Source organism: Brachyistius frenatus, unplaced genomic scaffold (assembly GCF_029030835.1).
Source record: "Brachyistius frenatus isolate BFR_SWC_R1_liver_20210118 unplaced genomic scaffold, ASM2903083v1 Contig_15, whole genome shotgun sequence".
NCBI classification, from domain to species: Eukaryota; Metazoa; Chordata; class Actinopteri; family Embiotocidae; genus Brachyistius; species Brachyistius frenatus.
In genome coordinates, this window is record NW_027210614.1 from 2,052,132 (window position 1) to 2,066,252 (window position 14,121).

At 38.7% G+C, this 14,121-nt stretch overlaps 1 protein-coding gene across 1 annotated transcript in view; it reads left to right on the forward strand.

Moving 5' to 3' along the window:
• The first annotated feature begins 4,304 nt into the window (after window positions 1-4,304).
• nedd4a (NEDD4 E3 ubiquitin protein ligase a) overlaps window positions 4,305-14,121 on the forward strand; it is a 30,682-nt gene continuing 20,865 nt past the window's right edge. The window contains exons 1-5 of the mRNA XM_069693544.1: window positions 4,305-4,531; window positions 5,518-5,591; window positions 7,594-7,672; window positions 7,770-7,808; window positions 8,002-8,055. Of these exons, the coding sequence (XP_069549645.1) occupies window positions 4,487-4,531; window positions 5,518-5,591; window positions 7,594-7,672; window positions 7,770-7,808; window positions 8,002-8,055 (291 nt within the window). The 5' untranslated portion in view covers window positions 4,305-4,486. The remainder of the gene's footprint in view (window positions 4,532-5,517; window positions 5,592-7,593; window positions 7,673-7,769; window positions 7,809-8,001; window positions 8,056-14,121) is intronic.

Genomic DNA, 14,121 nt, shown 5'->3' on the forward strand with positions numbered 1-14,121 from the left:
AATATTTGCACATGTTTTAAAATGAGGAAATGAGAAATAAACGGTGTCATATTATTGGTTGGATCTTTCGCAAACGTCGTACATTGACGGTTTTACTCAGAACTTTCAGCTTCTGTAAATGCAGATTGTATCATTATCTAATTATTTGTGTTTCATTTAGTATTGAGCAACTTAGACAAACTTTTTTCATTTATATTGAGTTTTTAATGTTTTCTCAGTTTTGATGTTTAAGTGTGTGTCTCTGTGTTTATTAACACTGATGTTTGTTTCATGAAGATTTGACCCTTCCTCTTGTAAGTGGCTAAGAGCTGTAGAGCTGACCTCCACTGTAGTCATATTGCTGGGGTCTTTGTACACGGGATTGTTTTTCTTTTTTGCATTTTAGCAAGTGCTTTTATAAGGGGAAGTGCTTGTTGATACTGGTTTTTAAAGCCTTTTTAAAAGTAATAAACATTTTTAAGTATGTCACTGAAGTCGATGTTTCTTTTATATCTACATGAATGTAGAAAAAGCTTGTGGAGACTGTGGAATTACCTGCACAGGAAACATCTGCAACTGCACCTCTGGAGTATTTTATAAAGGGCCACTTTAGTAAGTACAACGTTTAATGAGAAGAACATATTCGATAACATATTGTTTTGGATTGCATTCCCTCTTTTTGTTTGGACAAACTCATTCACTGTAAACACTACAGGAACAGTCTTGAGTTTACGAAGCACCAAACTGAGACAGATTTACATCTCATTCCTGAAAATGTGTTTTCTATTACTTCACAGTATTTCCTCATTAATGGAGCGATTAAAAGAAATATTAATAATTATCTCTGTAAGAACCATTGTTATGTCAATATGATGAAACCATAATTTTGAAAATGTTGAGATTTCTGTTCCGGAAACTTACGCAAACAAGCAGATTTTTAATTAGACAACACCTCAGTTGTATATTTAAACATCAAATTTCAGAAAACTTGTAGATCAAAAAATGACCACCATTATTATTTTTTTACCTGATCTGTCTTTGCAGTAATAAAACATACATCTTTTTAAGAAAAAGTTCAACATTTATTTTTATGCATAGAAAGAAAAGCTACATAAATCTAATCAAGAAAGGTGCTTGGCCTGTTTTTCAGTGCAGATAAAAAGTAAAGAAATTAACAACAATTTTCACAAATTGGCTGAAATAGAAATGTTTCAGCTAATACAATCTAATATGTATAGTTTTTGCACTAAACATAAAAAAGATTAAAATGGTCCTTTTCCGTCTCTCAAAACCGAATAATAACAGGCCTGTGACTGTGGTGATTTGGAGAAATGAGAACATCCTTTCATAATAAAATGCTGTGCAAGTATCATGGTGTGAATGCCATGTGCTGACACAAACATTAGATCAAAGGCTATCAAAATGATTCTGTAATATCCTTAAAGGAGCAGTCGTACTTCTGCGGGTATTATTTCAACCTTCACTGTTTCAAACAAAGAAAAGATTTCTCAACAACAGCAGTCTGTGTGCCGAGTGTGAGGTGTAATAATGTTTAAACCTCTGACTTTATGAAACCCAATCTCTCTCGTTTGTGCACCAGCACCAAACCACCATCCGTGTGCTCAGTGAAGCTGACTGACTGACGGCAGCCTGAAGCGTCTGTGCCCTTTTGTAACCAGCTTCTGTTCATGTTTCTTCAGACGTCCTCCTGCGTCCGAGCCAGAAGGCTGGCTGCACACACTAAATTGTGCCAAGCTTGACGAGACCGTCAGCGGGACGCATTTTCACTCTCAGGTTGTGATTCCCAACAGTGGTCCTGGTTTTCAGTCCTACCACAATATCTATGCTTTAACATCCTTTAAAATATCCTCGGTAATATACTTTGAATTACTTACATGCAACAATGTCTGTTTCTTAATGAGAAAACATCCTGTGTATATTTATATAGTCATTATTTTTTTTTTTTTTTTTTTTAATTCTATTTGTATTTTTGTATTTATCTGTTTGACCCATAATCTGCTGTGAACATTTTATTCCACATAATACGATCATTGCCTTATATTACTGAATATGTTACTGCATAAGTCCACAAGAAGAATCTAGTTGTGTTTGCTTCCTACTGCTCACCAGATTTAGATTGTTTCCCCTAATAAATGTTCAAATGATCCAATATCTTACCAAAAATCAAACACTAGAGAAAAATTCAAAAAACTAAAAACAGATCTGTATGCAAGAACTTTTTTTCATCTTTCCTCTCCCAGTAATCATCTGAAAACCCGTCCACTTATTTTGGTGTCCTCATAAAACTGTAACCTGAAGTAGTTCAAAAAAGCTCCAATAGTAATTTGCAGTTTAAACACTGATGCTTCAGTATAAATAATCCAGTTATGCAAGAACATATCAGCCGGAGGGACCAAACCAGGATGCTACTTTAACCACATTTTCCTGCTTGTTTATGTCGCTCCTTTAATTTACAGTGGTGTGAAAAAGTGTTTGCCTCCTTCCTGATTTCTTATTTTTTTGCATGGCCGTCACACTTAAATGTTTCAGATCATCAAACAAATTTAAATATTAGTCAAAGATAACACAAGTAAACACAAAATGCAGTTTTTAAAATGGAGGTTTTTATTATTAAGGGAGAAAAACAATCCAAACCCACATGGCCCTGTGTGAAAAAGTGTTTGCCCTCTAAACCTAAAAACTGGTTGGGCCACTCTTAGCAGCAACAACTGCAATCGAGCGTTTGCGATAACTTGCAATGAGTCTTTTACAGCTGTGGAGGAATTTTGGCCGACTCCTCTTTGCAGAGTTGTTGTAATTCAGCCACATTGGAGGGTTTTCCAGCACCAACCTCCTTTTTAAGGTCATGCCACAGCATCTCAATAGGATTCAGGTCAGGACTTTGACTAGGCCACTCCAAAGTCTTCATTTTGTTTTTCTTCAGCCATTCAGAGGTGGACTTGCTGGTGTGTTTTGGATCATTGTCCTGCTGCAGAACCCAAGTTGGCTTCAGCTTGAGGTCACGAACAGATGGCCGGACATTCTCCTTCAGGATTTTTTGGTAGACGGTAGAATTCATGGTTCCATTTATCACAGCGAGTCTTCCAGGTCCTGAAGCAGCAAAACAGCCCCAGACCATCAAACTACCACCACCATATTTTACTGTTGGTATGATGTTCTTTTTCTGAAATGCGGTGTTACTTTTACGCCAGATGTAATGGGACACACACCTTCCAAAAAGTTCAACTTCTGTCTCGTCAGTCCACAGAGTATTTTCCCAAAAGTCTTGGGGATCATCAAGATGTTTTCTGGCAAAAATGAGACAAGCCTTAATGTTATTTTTGCTCAGCGGTGGTTTTCGTCTTGGACCTCTGCCATGCAGGCCATTTTTGCCGAGTCTCTTTCTTATGGTGGAGTCATGAACACTGACCTTAACTGAGGCAAGTGAGGCCTGCAGTTCTTTGGATGTTGTTGTGGGGTCTTTTGTGACCTCTCGGCTGAGTCGTCGCTGCTGTCTTGGGGTAATTTTGGTCGGCCGGCCACTCCTGGGAAGGTTCACCGCTGTTCCATGTTTTCTCCATTTGTGGATAATGGCTCTCACTGTGGTTCGCTGGAGTCCCAAAGCTTTAGAAACTTTAGGCTTTATAACCTTTTCCAGACTGATAGATCTCAATTACTTTCTTTCTCATTTGTTCCTGAATTTCTTTGGATCTCGGCATGATGTCTAGCTTTTGAGGATCTTTTGGTCTGCTTCACTTTGTAGGCAGGTCTTATTTAAGTGATTTCTTGATTGAGAACAGGTGTGGCAGTAATCAGGCCTCGGTGTGGCGAGAGAAATTGAACTCAGGTGTGATAAACCACAATTAAGTTATGTTTTAACACGAGGGGGCAAACACTTTTTCACACAGGGCCATGTGGGTTTGGATTTTTTTTTCTCTCCCTTAATAATAAAAACCTTCATTTAAAAACTGCATTTTGTGTTTACTTGTGTTGTTTTTGACTCATATTTAAATGATGATCTGAAACATTTAAGTGTGACAGAAATGCAAAAAAAATTGGAAATCAGGAAGGAAACACTTTTTCACACCACTATAAATATGATTTTTCATTCAGCTCCTGTACTTGCAGGGTCATTGGGCAATTTTGATATGACTGCATGGTTGCTTATACTTTCATAAAGAACCAGGGTACTTGTTTCGGCACCTAATAAAAGAGAAGTGATGCCTTCAGCTGCTCTCAATGCTTTTACTGTGTTTCCTCAGTAGCAGTGACAAGGGAACAACAAGAGGAGGAGGAGGAGGAAGAGGAGGAGGAGGAGGAGGATGGATACAGCGAGCGACGACAGTGTCCTACCCAGCCACTAGGTCAGGTTCACGGTATCCAGACAGTAAACACACGGAGGGACTGATCGAGGCGGAGGAGTCGGTGAACAGCTCAGGAGCGTCCCGCCGGCCGGACTGTCGTCTTCTTCTCGTCGCTCTCCGGGAGGAAGAAGGGCGAGGATATCATGGCTGCACTTTCGCCTCAGATCCGAGGACTTCAGGCAGATGAGGTAAAACTTACTCACTTGTTAGCAGGCTGCTCATGTGATCGCGTCGTTAGCCCAGCTGGCTAACTAGTTAACGCTAACTGAACACCAACTGAAGCGTCTCGTTCGCGAGCTAACGTGTCGTCACGAGCGCGTTAGCGTGCGACGCGGGGAGTTTTTTTTTTTATTATCTCCACTAGATAAACACGTTAATCAGTCCTGGAACATCGTTATTAATTGATCACGTCAAACTATTTCCAAGCTAACGCCAATACGTAACTTGTGAATTTGAGTCGGGGTTTTTTTTGTTGTTGTTTTTTTTTGGAGGCAGGAAGCCAGCGGACTCCTGAGCTGTCACCGCCTCTCTGTCTGCCCCCAAAACACACAAACCAGACGGAAACCCCCCCCCCAAAAAACTATCTGCGACTAATCACAGCAGGCTGCCGGGCAGCGACGCGACGAGGCCCCGCAGTGTCAGGCATGTTCGTGATTGCGAAATGTTGAGATGATTCACTAACTTCTCCGTGAAAGCTGGAGCGAGGCGGGCTGGGCTCTTGATGGGAAATGGACAGAAGTGCCAAGTATTGTCAGGCTGTTACGTCATCGAGAGCAACAGTGGTTGTACTGGGGCTGTGCACAGCAGGCACGAGACACAGTCACATTAATACCAATATTTTTTTTATTATTATTATCATGATCCAACCGCTTTATTATTTATTTCTACAGTGTATTTAATTACTTGTGTGTAACATTTCTGAACACTTTGTCACACCAACACAACACATTACTTATTACAGCAGCCATGTACAGAATACTACCAGGTACCATGTAATGTGTATAGCTAGAATTGGAGTGCTTTTTTTTTTATTTTTTATTTTTATTGTTTTACTATTTATCTGTATGGCTGTTGTTTTGGTATGTGATTCATGTGTGACTGTAACTTTTTACCTGTATACTTTCTCTATCTCTGTCTTCATGTCATGATCATAAACTCCTTTTATTTTGTTCAGGATGAATCCAGAATCCTAAAAGTGAAAGTCATTGGTGGAATTGGGCTGGCTAAAAAAGATCTTCTGGGAGCCAGGTAAGTTGGAGAAACTTAAAGCTCACTTGATTTGACATGGTTATTGATTTCCTCAATGTTTGGTCTTTACAATGATAGAAAATGGTTAAAAAAAAATGTCGACCAGTAATTCCCATACCAAAGTGCAGCCTGAAATATCTTTTGTCTTGACCACAACTAAAATATATTCACTTTATTATCACGGGAGACTAAAGGAACCAGAAAATATTCACCTTTAAAAGGCTGCAATCAGAGAATTTGTGCATTTTTATGTTAAAAATTACTTGAAACTTTTAATTAAATATCAAAATAGTTGAGGATTAATTTTTTTGTTGATCAACTAAGTCAAGTCACGTTTATGTATGTAGCACATTTAAACACAACAAAAGTCGACCAAAGTGCAGCACAACATCAAACAGAATTAAAACTCTGTTTTAGTTCGTATTGGTTTCATTGTTATGCAACCTGCCAGTAAGTCTCTTGATTAAAAGATGTTATGCTCTAAACCCAAAGAGATTAATTTCACTGTCAAACAAACCAAAACAACAACAAATATTCACAAAGTTAGTGCCATCAAAGGTTTGACATTGTGGCTTGAAAATTTACTAAAACAATTTAGTGACTATCAAAATAGTTGCAAGTTGTTTTTCTGTCCTTTTGAATTGACTAATCACCACTACATTTCAATTCTTTATTGATAGATAAATTGAATCTATGAATAATTTTACAAATATTACATTAACCATTAGGCCTATAAAATAATGAAAAATGTCTGTTACATTTTCCCCGATCTCAAGTTGACGTCTTAAAATTACTTTATTTATTCCGACTGACATGCAACAACCCCAATATGTTCAGTTTATATATTTAATGTATCAAAGGGAAAAGCAACAAATCCTCACGTGATTAGTGGGAACCAGAGAACTTTTTCTTGATGATTTACTTGAACAATTTATCGATTATCAAAATAGTTGACAGTTTCTGTCATTTTCACAGGAGTTTTGTAGGTTATGCTGTGTTTTTACATCTCTGTAAAATCTTGAGTCATTGTCTTCCCGTGCATTTGTACTCATCTTTTCCCATCAGTTTCTCTCATTGTGTTCTGTAAAGCTGGACAATCAAAACGTACTGAAACAGCATCCTTTAAAGTATTGCAGAATGATCAGACTGTGATCCACCAATCAGTTTGTGTTTGATTAGTCTAATTGAGTCATTCTCTCCAAAATCCCATTAAAACCTAAAGGACTTTGTTCTGTATTGTTAGCTAGAAATCCTCAATCACACTTTGCATTATGATAGTTTACTTTCTTCAAATGTTTACATCTGGTTTAGTCTTTATTTGTTTCTCATCATTCAGTTAAAAAAAAAAATTCTGTGCAAACAATTCAGTACTTATGTAATGCTGGCATTTCCTCAAACAGCAGGCAGCTGTAATAAGATTAGGTCAGTCGACAGCGTCGTGTCATCTCATTGGCATTTTTACTACAAAGAAGCCAAAAACAGTCCTTTTCATTGCATTTTCAGGGCCTGTTTTTGTCCTACTTTTAATTTAAAAAATCTCTATAACTTTAAAGTACAATCTAACATGAGTTCATGAAATGTTGATTTTGTTGGTTGTTTTTGGACTTTGCTGTCCAAAATTGCTCCATTAGTGTCGCTCTGATGTAACACCCCTGATCTAATACATTAGTAATGCTGCCGGTAAGACTGCTATACATTTAATTGATAGTTTTGATGCACAGTGCCTCAAATTGTTATTAAATAGCACTTACAGTCAACATTATATGAGCATAAAGTAAATGGAAATGCTGCATAAATGTTTCTTTGTCTGACCGCTGCCGGATCGAATCAAACATTAATGTAAAGTGTTTCACTTCCCTCAGAAATAGAGAAGACGCTGATGGCGGAAGAACTGTACAATCTGCTCTTAAATAGAGAGCAGAAAGTAGATCATAACTGGTTAAATCTTTTGAGATGGATGTGCATGAATCTGAATATCATTGTGTCTGCTTTTCTGCTGCAGTGATCCATACACAAGACTGTCCCTCTACGACCCCGTCAATGGAGAAATCACATGTCTTCAGACCAAAACAATAAAAAAGGTGAGTAGGTGAACACCTGCCAGGGTTACACTTGTTTTATTTGTGAACTCTGTGGATATTTTATTTAAAAAAAATTCTCATCTCATGTTAAATACAGACACTGGACCCAAAATGGAACGAGGAATTCTTTTTTAGAGTAAGTACAACTTGAAATAATTTAACATCAAATGTTTCAACTTGCAAATATGTTTCTCATGTGTTGTATGAATGTGTTTTCACATTTACCTGTAAATTGTTGACCATGTTGGTTTGTTGAGCAGGGATCATGGTGACATGGTTTGATTGGGCGTTAGAGCAGTATTGACTTTACAGTCTATGTTATGTTTCAGGTTGATCCCAAGAAGCATCGTCTGCTGTTGGAGGTGTTTGATGAGAACCGTCTGGTAAGTTATGGAGTTTTGTTCATCGTAGTCTTCAACGTAGACTGTTGTTATAAACCTGCCGTTGGTTGACTATTTCTGAGCACATTCTCCTCCTCTTCTGCTACGTGTGTGTTACCGTTGTTGAAAATCTCATCGCACTGGGAAACAGCAAGAACAACCCCCGCAGGAGGGCAGGCCTGCTCTTTTCTTTTGGTGACAGATCACTGAATATGTCTACAACATTCGCTTAACTCGGACTCTAATACAAGAGAGTCTAATACAAGATGTTGTTTTGTTTTCTGACGCGGTCATCGTCAGTCGGAGTTGATTTGGCACATCTTTTTACTTTGGCAGTAGCATTCGTGAAGGATATTGACCTGACCGATCTTTTCCACTTCGCACGAGCATCCATGATATCTGCCTAATAATGTCCTGCAAGAGCCAAATACATCCACTTAGATTTTCTGTGGTTTCGACAAGTCCAGTGACTTCCTCCAGAGCTAAAATAAAGACAGGCCTCATCTCTAGAGCACCGATAATGGCGTTTTTGTCCTTTTTTTTTATATCAGTAAAAGTCACATCAGAGATTACATACTGAATGTCTTTTAGTGGTTAATGTGGTTTTTTTCCTTTGCGGGGGTTTAGCCATTTCAATATCCCGAGCCTAAAACTGCCATAGACACCACAATTTCTCAGTCCACTACTTATCTCAGGCCCCGCCCCCTTGGAAAGGGCTCTAGTAAGAAAGTGATTCAATTTCACAAATCATCATTTCATCTATTAATGTTAGAAAATTGTCAGCAATGCTTGAAAAACAAAGCCAACAAGGACATTTTAGAATTTTCTGTTCTGACCAACAGTGTAAAACTCAAAGATATTCAGATCATATAAGACAAAGAAAAGCTGTGAATCTGATACAGTTTCTGTCGATTGATTTGTCAGCTGATTATAAGTTGCAGGCAGTCTTTACGTTTGTTTCCTGAAGTGAAAAACAAAATATGAATCTTTACCTCCAACCAAAACTCATTGTTCCTGCACATCACTTTTAGCACGGCGCAGACTTTGAATTAAAAAAAAACATTTGTGTTCATTCTTTTTCCTAAAAGGAAGATAATATGCTGTACACGATAGATGGCAATTAAAAATGACGGTATCATGTGTCTTGTGAACTCTACTGTGCTTAAAAAGCTTAGCACAAACTCTGCATTGACAGATCTAGTGGCTTTATAGGCTGCTTTTAAAAATATCTGATCATGAGAAAGTATTGGAAATCAATTTAAGGAGCTTTTTTTTGCCGCAGAGGGACATGTAATGGATAGTTATAACTCAGTCGGCATACAGAACACAGCTCAGACGGTTAAGCCAGGAAAAAGTTTTGAAATTTAAAAGATGTGCAGATGCTTTTAACAAATATTTTGACGTAAAACATCATCCATGTAGAACCTATTTCATGAACCATAAACGGCCTGAATGCCAAACAACGGCATTCAATGAGAATATGTCAACACTGGGAATGTGACATATTTCTGTAGATAAGGGCATCCTCCAGGCAGTGCAAGGTTAACTTTGGTTTGTCTGCCTGTCTCGGATACAGCAGCCCTTATTTTGCCACGACAAGTGTGATATTGTTGGAAAACTGGGATACCTTATTACTCACTGCTGCAAATACGGGCAAATCTGGTTCTGTTTAGGACATAACGGCTGTCGCTTACACGTGTAGGTGGAGATTAAAAGTGTCGCGTCTGGTGTTCAATATCATGCAGAGGATGGAGATATTCACGTGTAGTGATGTAGCAGCAGCAGCTCAGTGAAAACTGATGTTTGGGCTGTCGTGTGCTTGTAGATTGAGTGAGGAGGTCGGACTGTGTGGCTGTAGATGGTGTCTTGTGTTCTCTTGTTGATTCCTCAGATGCACAGTAACGGTACAGGTTTTTGGAGTGCCCGGTTGTAGCAGGAAATCTGTTTAGCTGCTGACCCAGTATCAGAGACAGTGACAGCACCACTATCCTCAGACTTAATTGTCTGTATCTGTATGTAGTGTAAACACAGTCCGGTAGTAAGCCAACATGAACGGATCCACAGTCCTGAGTCTGACCGGGCCAAATGTCCCCTCAACCCGTCAGGCATACTGAATGTGAAGTGGTGAATTAATGATGCATCTCTTAGTTACCCTTAAACCCGTGCACCTGAGATTTTTAGATGTTAAACCAGAATTTAGTAATTTGGGAAAAAAAATCCTGCATTTTTATGTAGAATAAAATCAGTAGTTGGTGCCATCCAGCTGTGACGAGACATTTTATCACTGCTGGTTCTGGCTCAACTCCAATCTTCTCTACTCGCTTTTCTTGATTTTCCATTGGGAAAAGTTGTAGATGGTAGCTGGTAGGATTTTTGGTGTCACCGTCTAAATCTAAAACACTGCAGACTGCTGGTTGGTCAGAGAGAATCGTTACAATCACTGAGTGCGCCACACAGAGTGTCCTGCACAAACCCGCCATATTTAACAATCCAAGCCACTGTAGCAGCTGCAACGTTTTTTTAAATTTTTTATTCACTGGGCTACTCGATTAATGGCAACCTGCAAAAACCACAGCGTGATCGATGAAGGAGGAGTCTCATTGCCAACGAAAGGGCTGAGCTAGTGTGTGACGGGCTGAACAAGATGTTACAGCTGGCTCTATGGTAACGACACTACAGTGGAAAACAAAATCCAGAAAAGGACTTGGTAAAGCGAGTAGAGTGAAGGAGACTGGAGCAGCAGTGGAAAACGAGCTGAAGGTTTCGTGACAGATTTGCGACTACACACACTTAAATACATAAAACCTTCTCTTTGGAGATTGTCAACATAAGTTGACTTTTTTTGACAGAAACAAAAGTAGCTTGTAATTCTTTGTACTGAAATTAAACAAGCATTTTGCATTAGCCGAATTTTCTTTTAGCTAATTTTTGGGGGGGGATATTGAGGTAGTATTTATAAAAAAAAAAATGTGCACTTGTCTTTTAGTTTGCAGTTGTAATGAGCTGGGGAATATCTTGATTTAACCTCTCCCCACCAGGCCGAGAGACGCCTTCTTCAACCCATCCTACTGCTCAGTGATTATAAAGAGAAACAGTAAATTAGATTCTTAGAAGAACACAATATGTCCCATTTTTAAGACCTCCACAGAACTGATACAAAATGATAACAAATCATGTAACTTTTTGTCTCTCAGTCGTTATATATCTGATCATTTTAATTCTCTTGTCGTCTTTGTTTCTTCATCTTTGTCATTGTGTATTCTTGGTTAATTTTTAACAAGTTTGTACAACACTGGACAGTTGTTGTAGTTTGACTTTTTGCGCAATGTTTGGCTCAGACATTTCATGTACAGTCAATCATTAGGTTGTAATAAAAGAAACGGATAAAAACATAAAACTGTAGACACACACAGCACATGCACATATATATATATATATATATATAGTCCAAGTAAACATAGTTCCTTCTTCACTCTGTTGTTGTCTGTGTAGTTTGGCTGAATGTTTCTAGAATGTATCACGATGTCACAGGTTTGCAGTCACATGATGAAATTAACTTGGGTGTGACCGACTTAATTCTGCCCTGTCATGATCCAGGTATAGATCTCGTAGGTGTGTGTGTGTGTGTGTGTGTGTGTGTGTGTGTGTGTGTGTGTGTGTGTGTGTGTGTGTGTGTGTGTGTGTGTGTGTGTGTGTGTGTGTGTGTGTGTGTGTGTGTGTGTGTGTGTGTGTGTGTGTGTGTGTGTGTGTGTGTGTGTGTGTGTGTGTGTGTGTGTGTTACTGCTGCTCTGACACACTGACAGCTGGGCAGAGAACCAAGGAAACTTGTTGGTTTTTGTCTTGCCAGCATCAGAGTCTGAGAGTAACACCGGCTCTGTCGGTCGATCCTTTACAACACTTTAATTGGATAATTACTGTTCTTTTCTCCGTTTCTTATAACGAGCTGCAGTTTCACCTTTCACCCAGTGGCCTTTTGAGTTTCCTCTGATCAACATTTTGTTTCATGACATCTTGAAATCTAATTCCTTGAAATGCTTCATCAATATTAATAATCCCCATACATACAGTATGACATTAATCAAAGTGGAAGATCTCCATGTTCACATTACACAACACTTGTATTTTGGAGTGTGATTACTTTGAATGTGGACTTCATTTCTGCAGAGCTCAGCATTTCTGCTGCTTGTTGAACAGGTTAAACTATTTAGTGAAGCAGACCTACAGGCCACTCTATAGTCTAATCTAATCTGACAATAATGTGATCATTCCTTGTTCCAAGTCGTTTTACCACCAGCTAGAGAAGCTCACAGACACCAGAGGATGACACAGACAAAATCAGATGTAAAAGCATAAAAAACCAAATGACCAAATTTTTTAAATGAAAAAGAAGCTTTAAAATACCACATCCTCGCCTGAGGTTGTCTGTGTAGAAGGCCCTGGCTCACGGCCAGAGACAGCATGAATAGCGGGCATGCACATTACATCAATTGTAAGCTGAAGTTGCTATGGTTACCCATTCTTGAATTAATTGCCACCATGAATTCACATAGGGGAAAGAAAACGCTGATAAAATGGTAAAGAGCTGTTCTGCACTCAACTACACAAACAAATTCAGAGGGAATTAAGTTTTTACAAACTAGTGATGGAAACTGGATTCATATAAATTGTTACGCTGAACATAAACAAAACATCTTCTCTAAAGATCGACTTTATAACGCTTAGCCAGACTGTTACATCGGTAACACATTAGCTTCACACAAGTTTTCATGGTGATTTTAGTTTGCAACAAACTGATCTGGCAAAAACTAAGACAAAGAAACGGTCACAAAACAGCTCTAATTCAGTATTTACAGATAATACCACTTGGAAAGTAGATAAAGCATATCTGGCAATGTTTTCTTGGTAAAAGATCTGAGAAATGAGAAACTATTCGGCACTCTACAAGTGTGTTTCATTGTAAGTCTATCAAATGTGATGCATTACCTTGTGGGGTTGTAGCAGATGCTAGTTTATGTGTTTTGGATGGTGTAATTATTGGGGGCACTACATAATGGATACATCTACACATTCACGGTCAGACACTAAAATAAGATCACATTTACAGTAAACGTCAAACAGACTCTTATAGAGCTGAGTCAGTAGTCAGACCATTCAACACTATTTTAGGAGCTTTACAGAGGCATAAAAATACATTAGAATAAGATATCATGAAGAAAATACAATTGTATTCAAAAGACCGTAAAAATAAGGCAGTTCAAGGGACTGTACAGAGGCATAAAAGTAAATTAAAAACAAAATATGAAGAATGAAATGAAATTGCATTTAAAAGGCAATAAAAACATGGTAACATATCCTTATCAGTTAAGATGGCCATATTTTCCAGATAGGCCCCTTCAGAGCAAACACAGCAGCTCTGTTTTGCCACTCAGTGGTCGCAGAACATAAAAAGGTGAACAAACACAGTTTAGCAACTAGTCTGCCTAACTCATTCCAGCTGTACCTGCTGACTGACAGACATCCCCTGTGTAACAAGTCCGGTCTCTACCACACCCCACTGACCCCGTTTGTACTAGTGACTACAGCTCAGACACTCTCTCTGAAAAGTTTATTAAATATAGCTCGTCCTTCAGTGTTTCCTTTGCACATGACGTTTCTTTTCCTGCCAAATTTACGTGTGTATATTACGTGCGGCTATGCTTTATTATTGGCATATTACACCATTACTGTGTGACCTGATATGAATGTGTGCGTCACAGATCTTACGGCATTGCCTACGCACTATCATCAGTTAAACATGCTTCTGGCCGGAGGAGTGATTGATAGCCAATCACGAGGTTTCCTGGCAGTTTGTCGTGTTGGTTTAGAAAATAGCCGATGAGTTCCACTGCAACAGTGAGTGTCCTCTTGTGAATCATGTCTTTATCCTGGCTGTGCCTCTTACTATTAAACATTATCCTGAAACTGATTTAGAAGCAATGTAATGCCCTGAAATAGGGCAGCCTGGCTCACAATAGGCTGCCATTAATAAATAGGACTGTCAACAGTCGTGGAGAGGAAATCAGAGAAGCA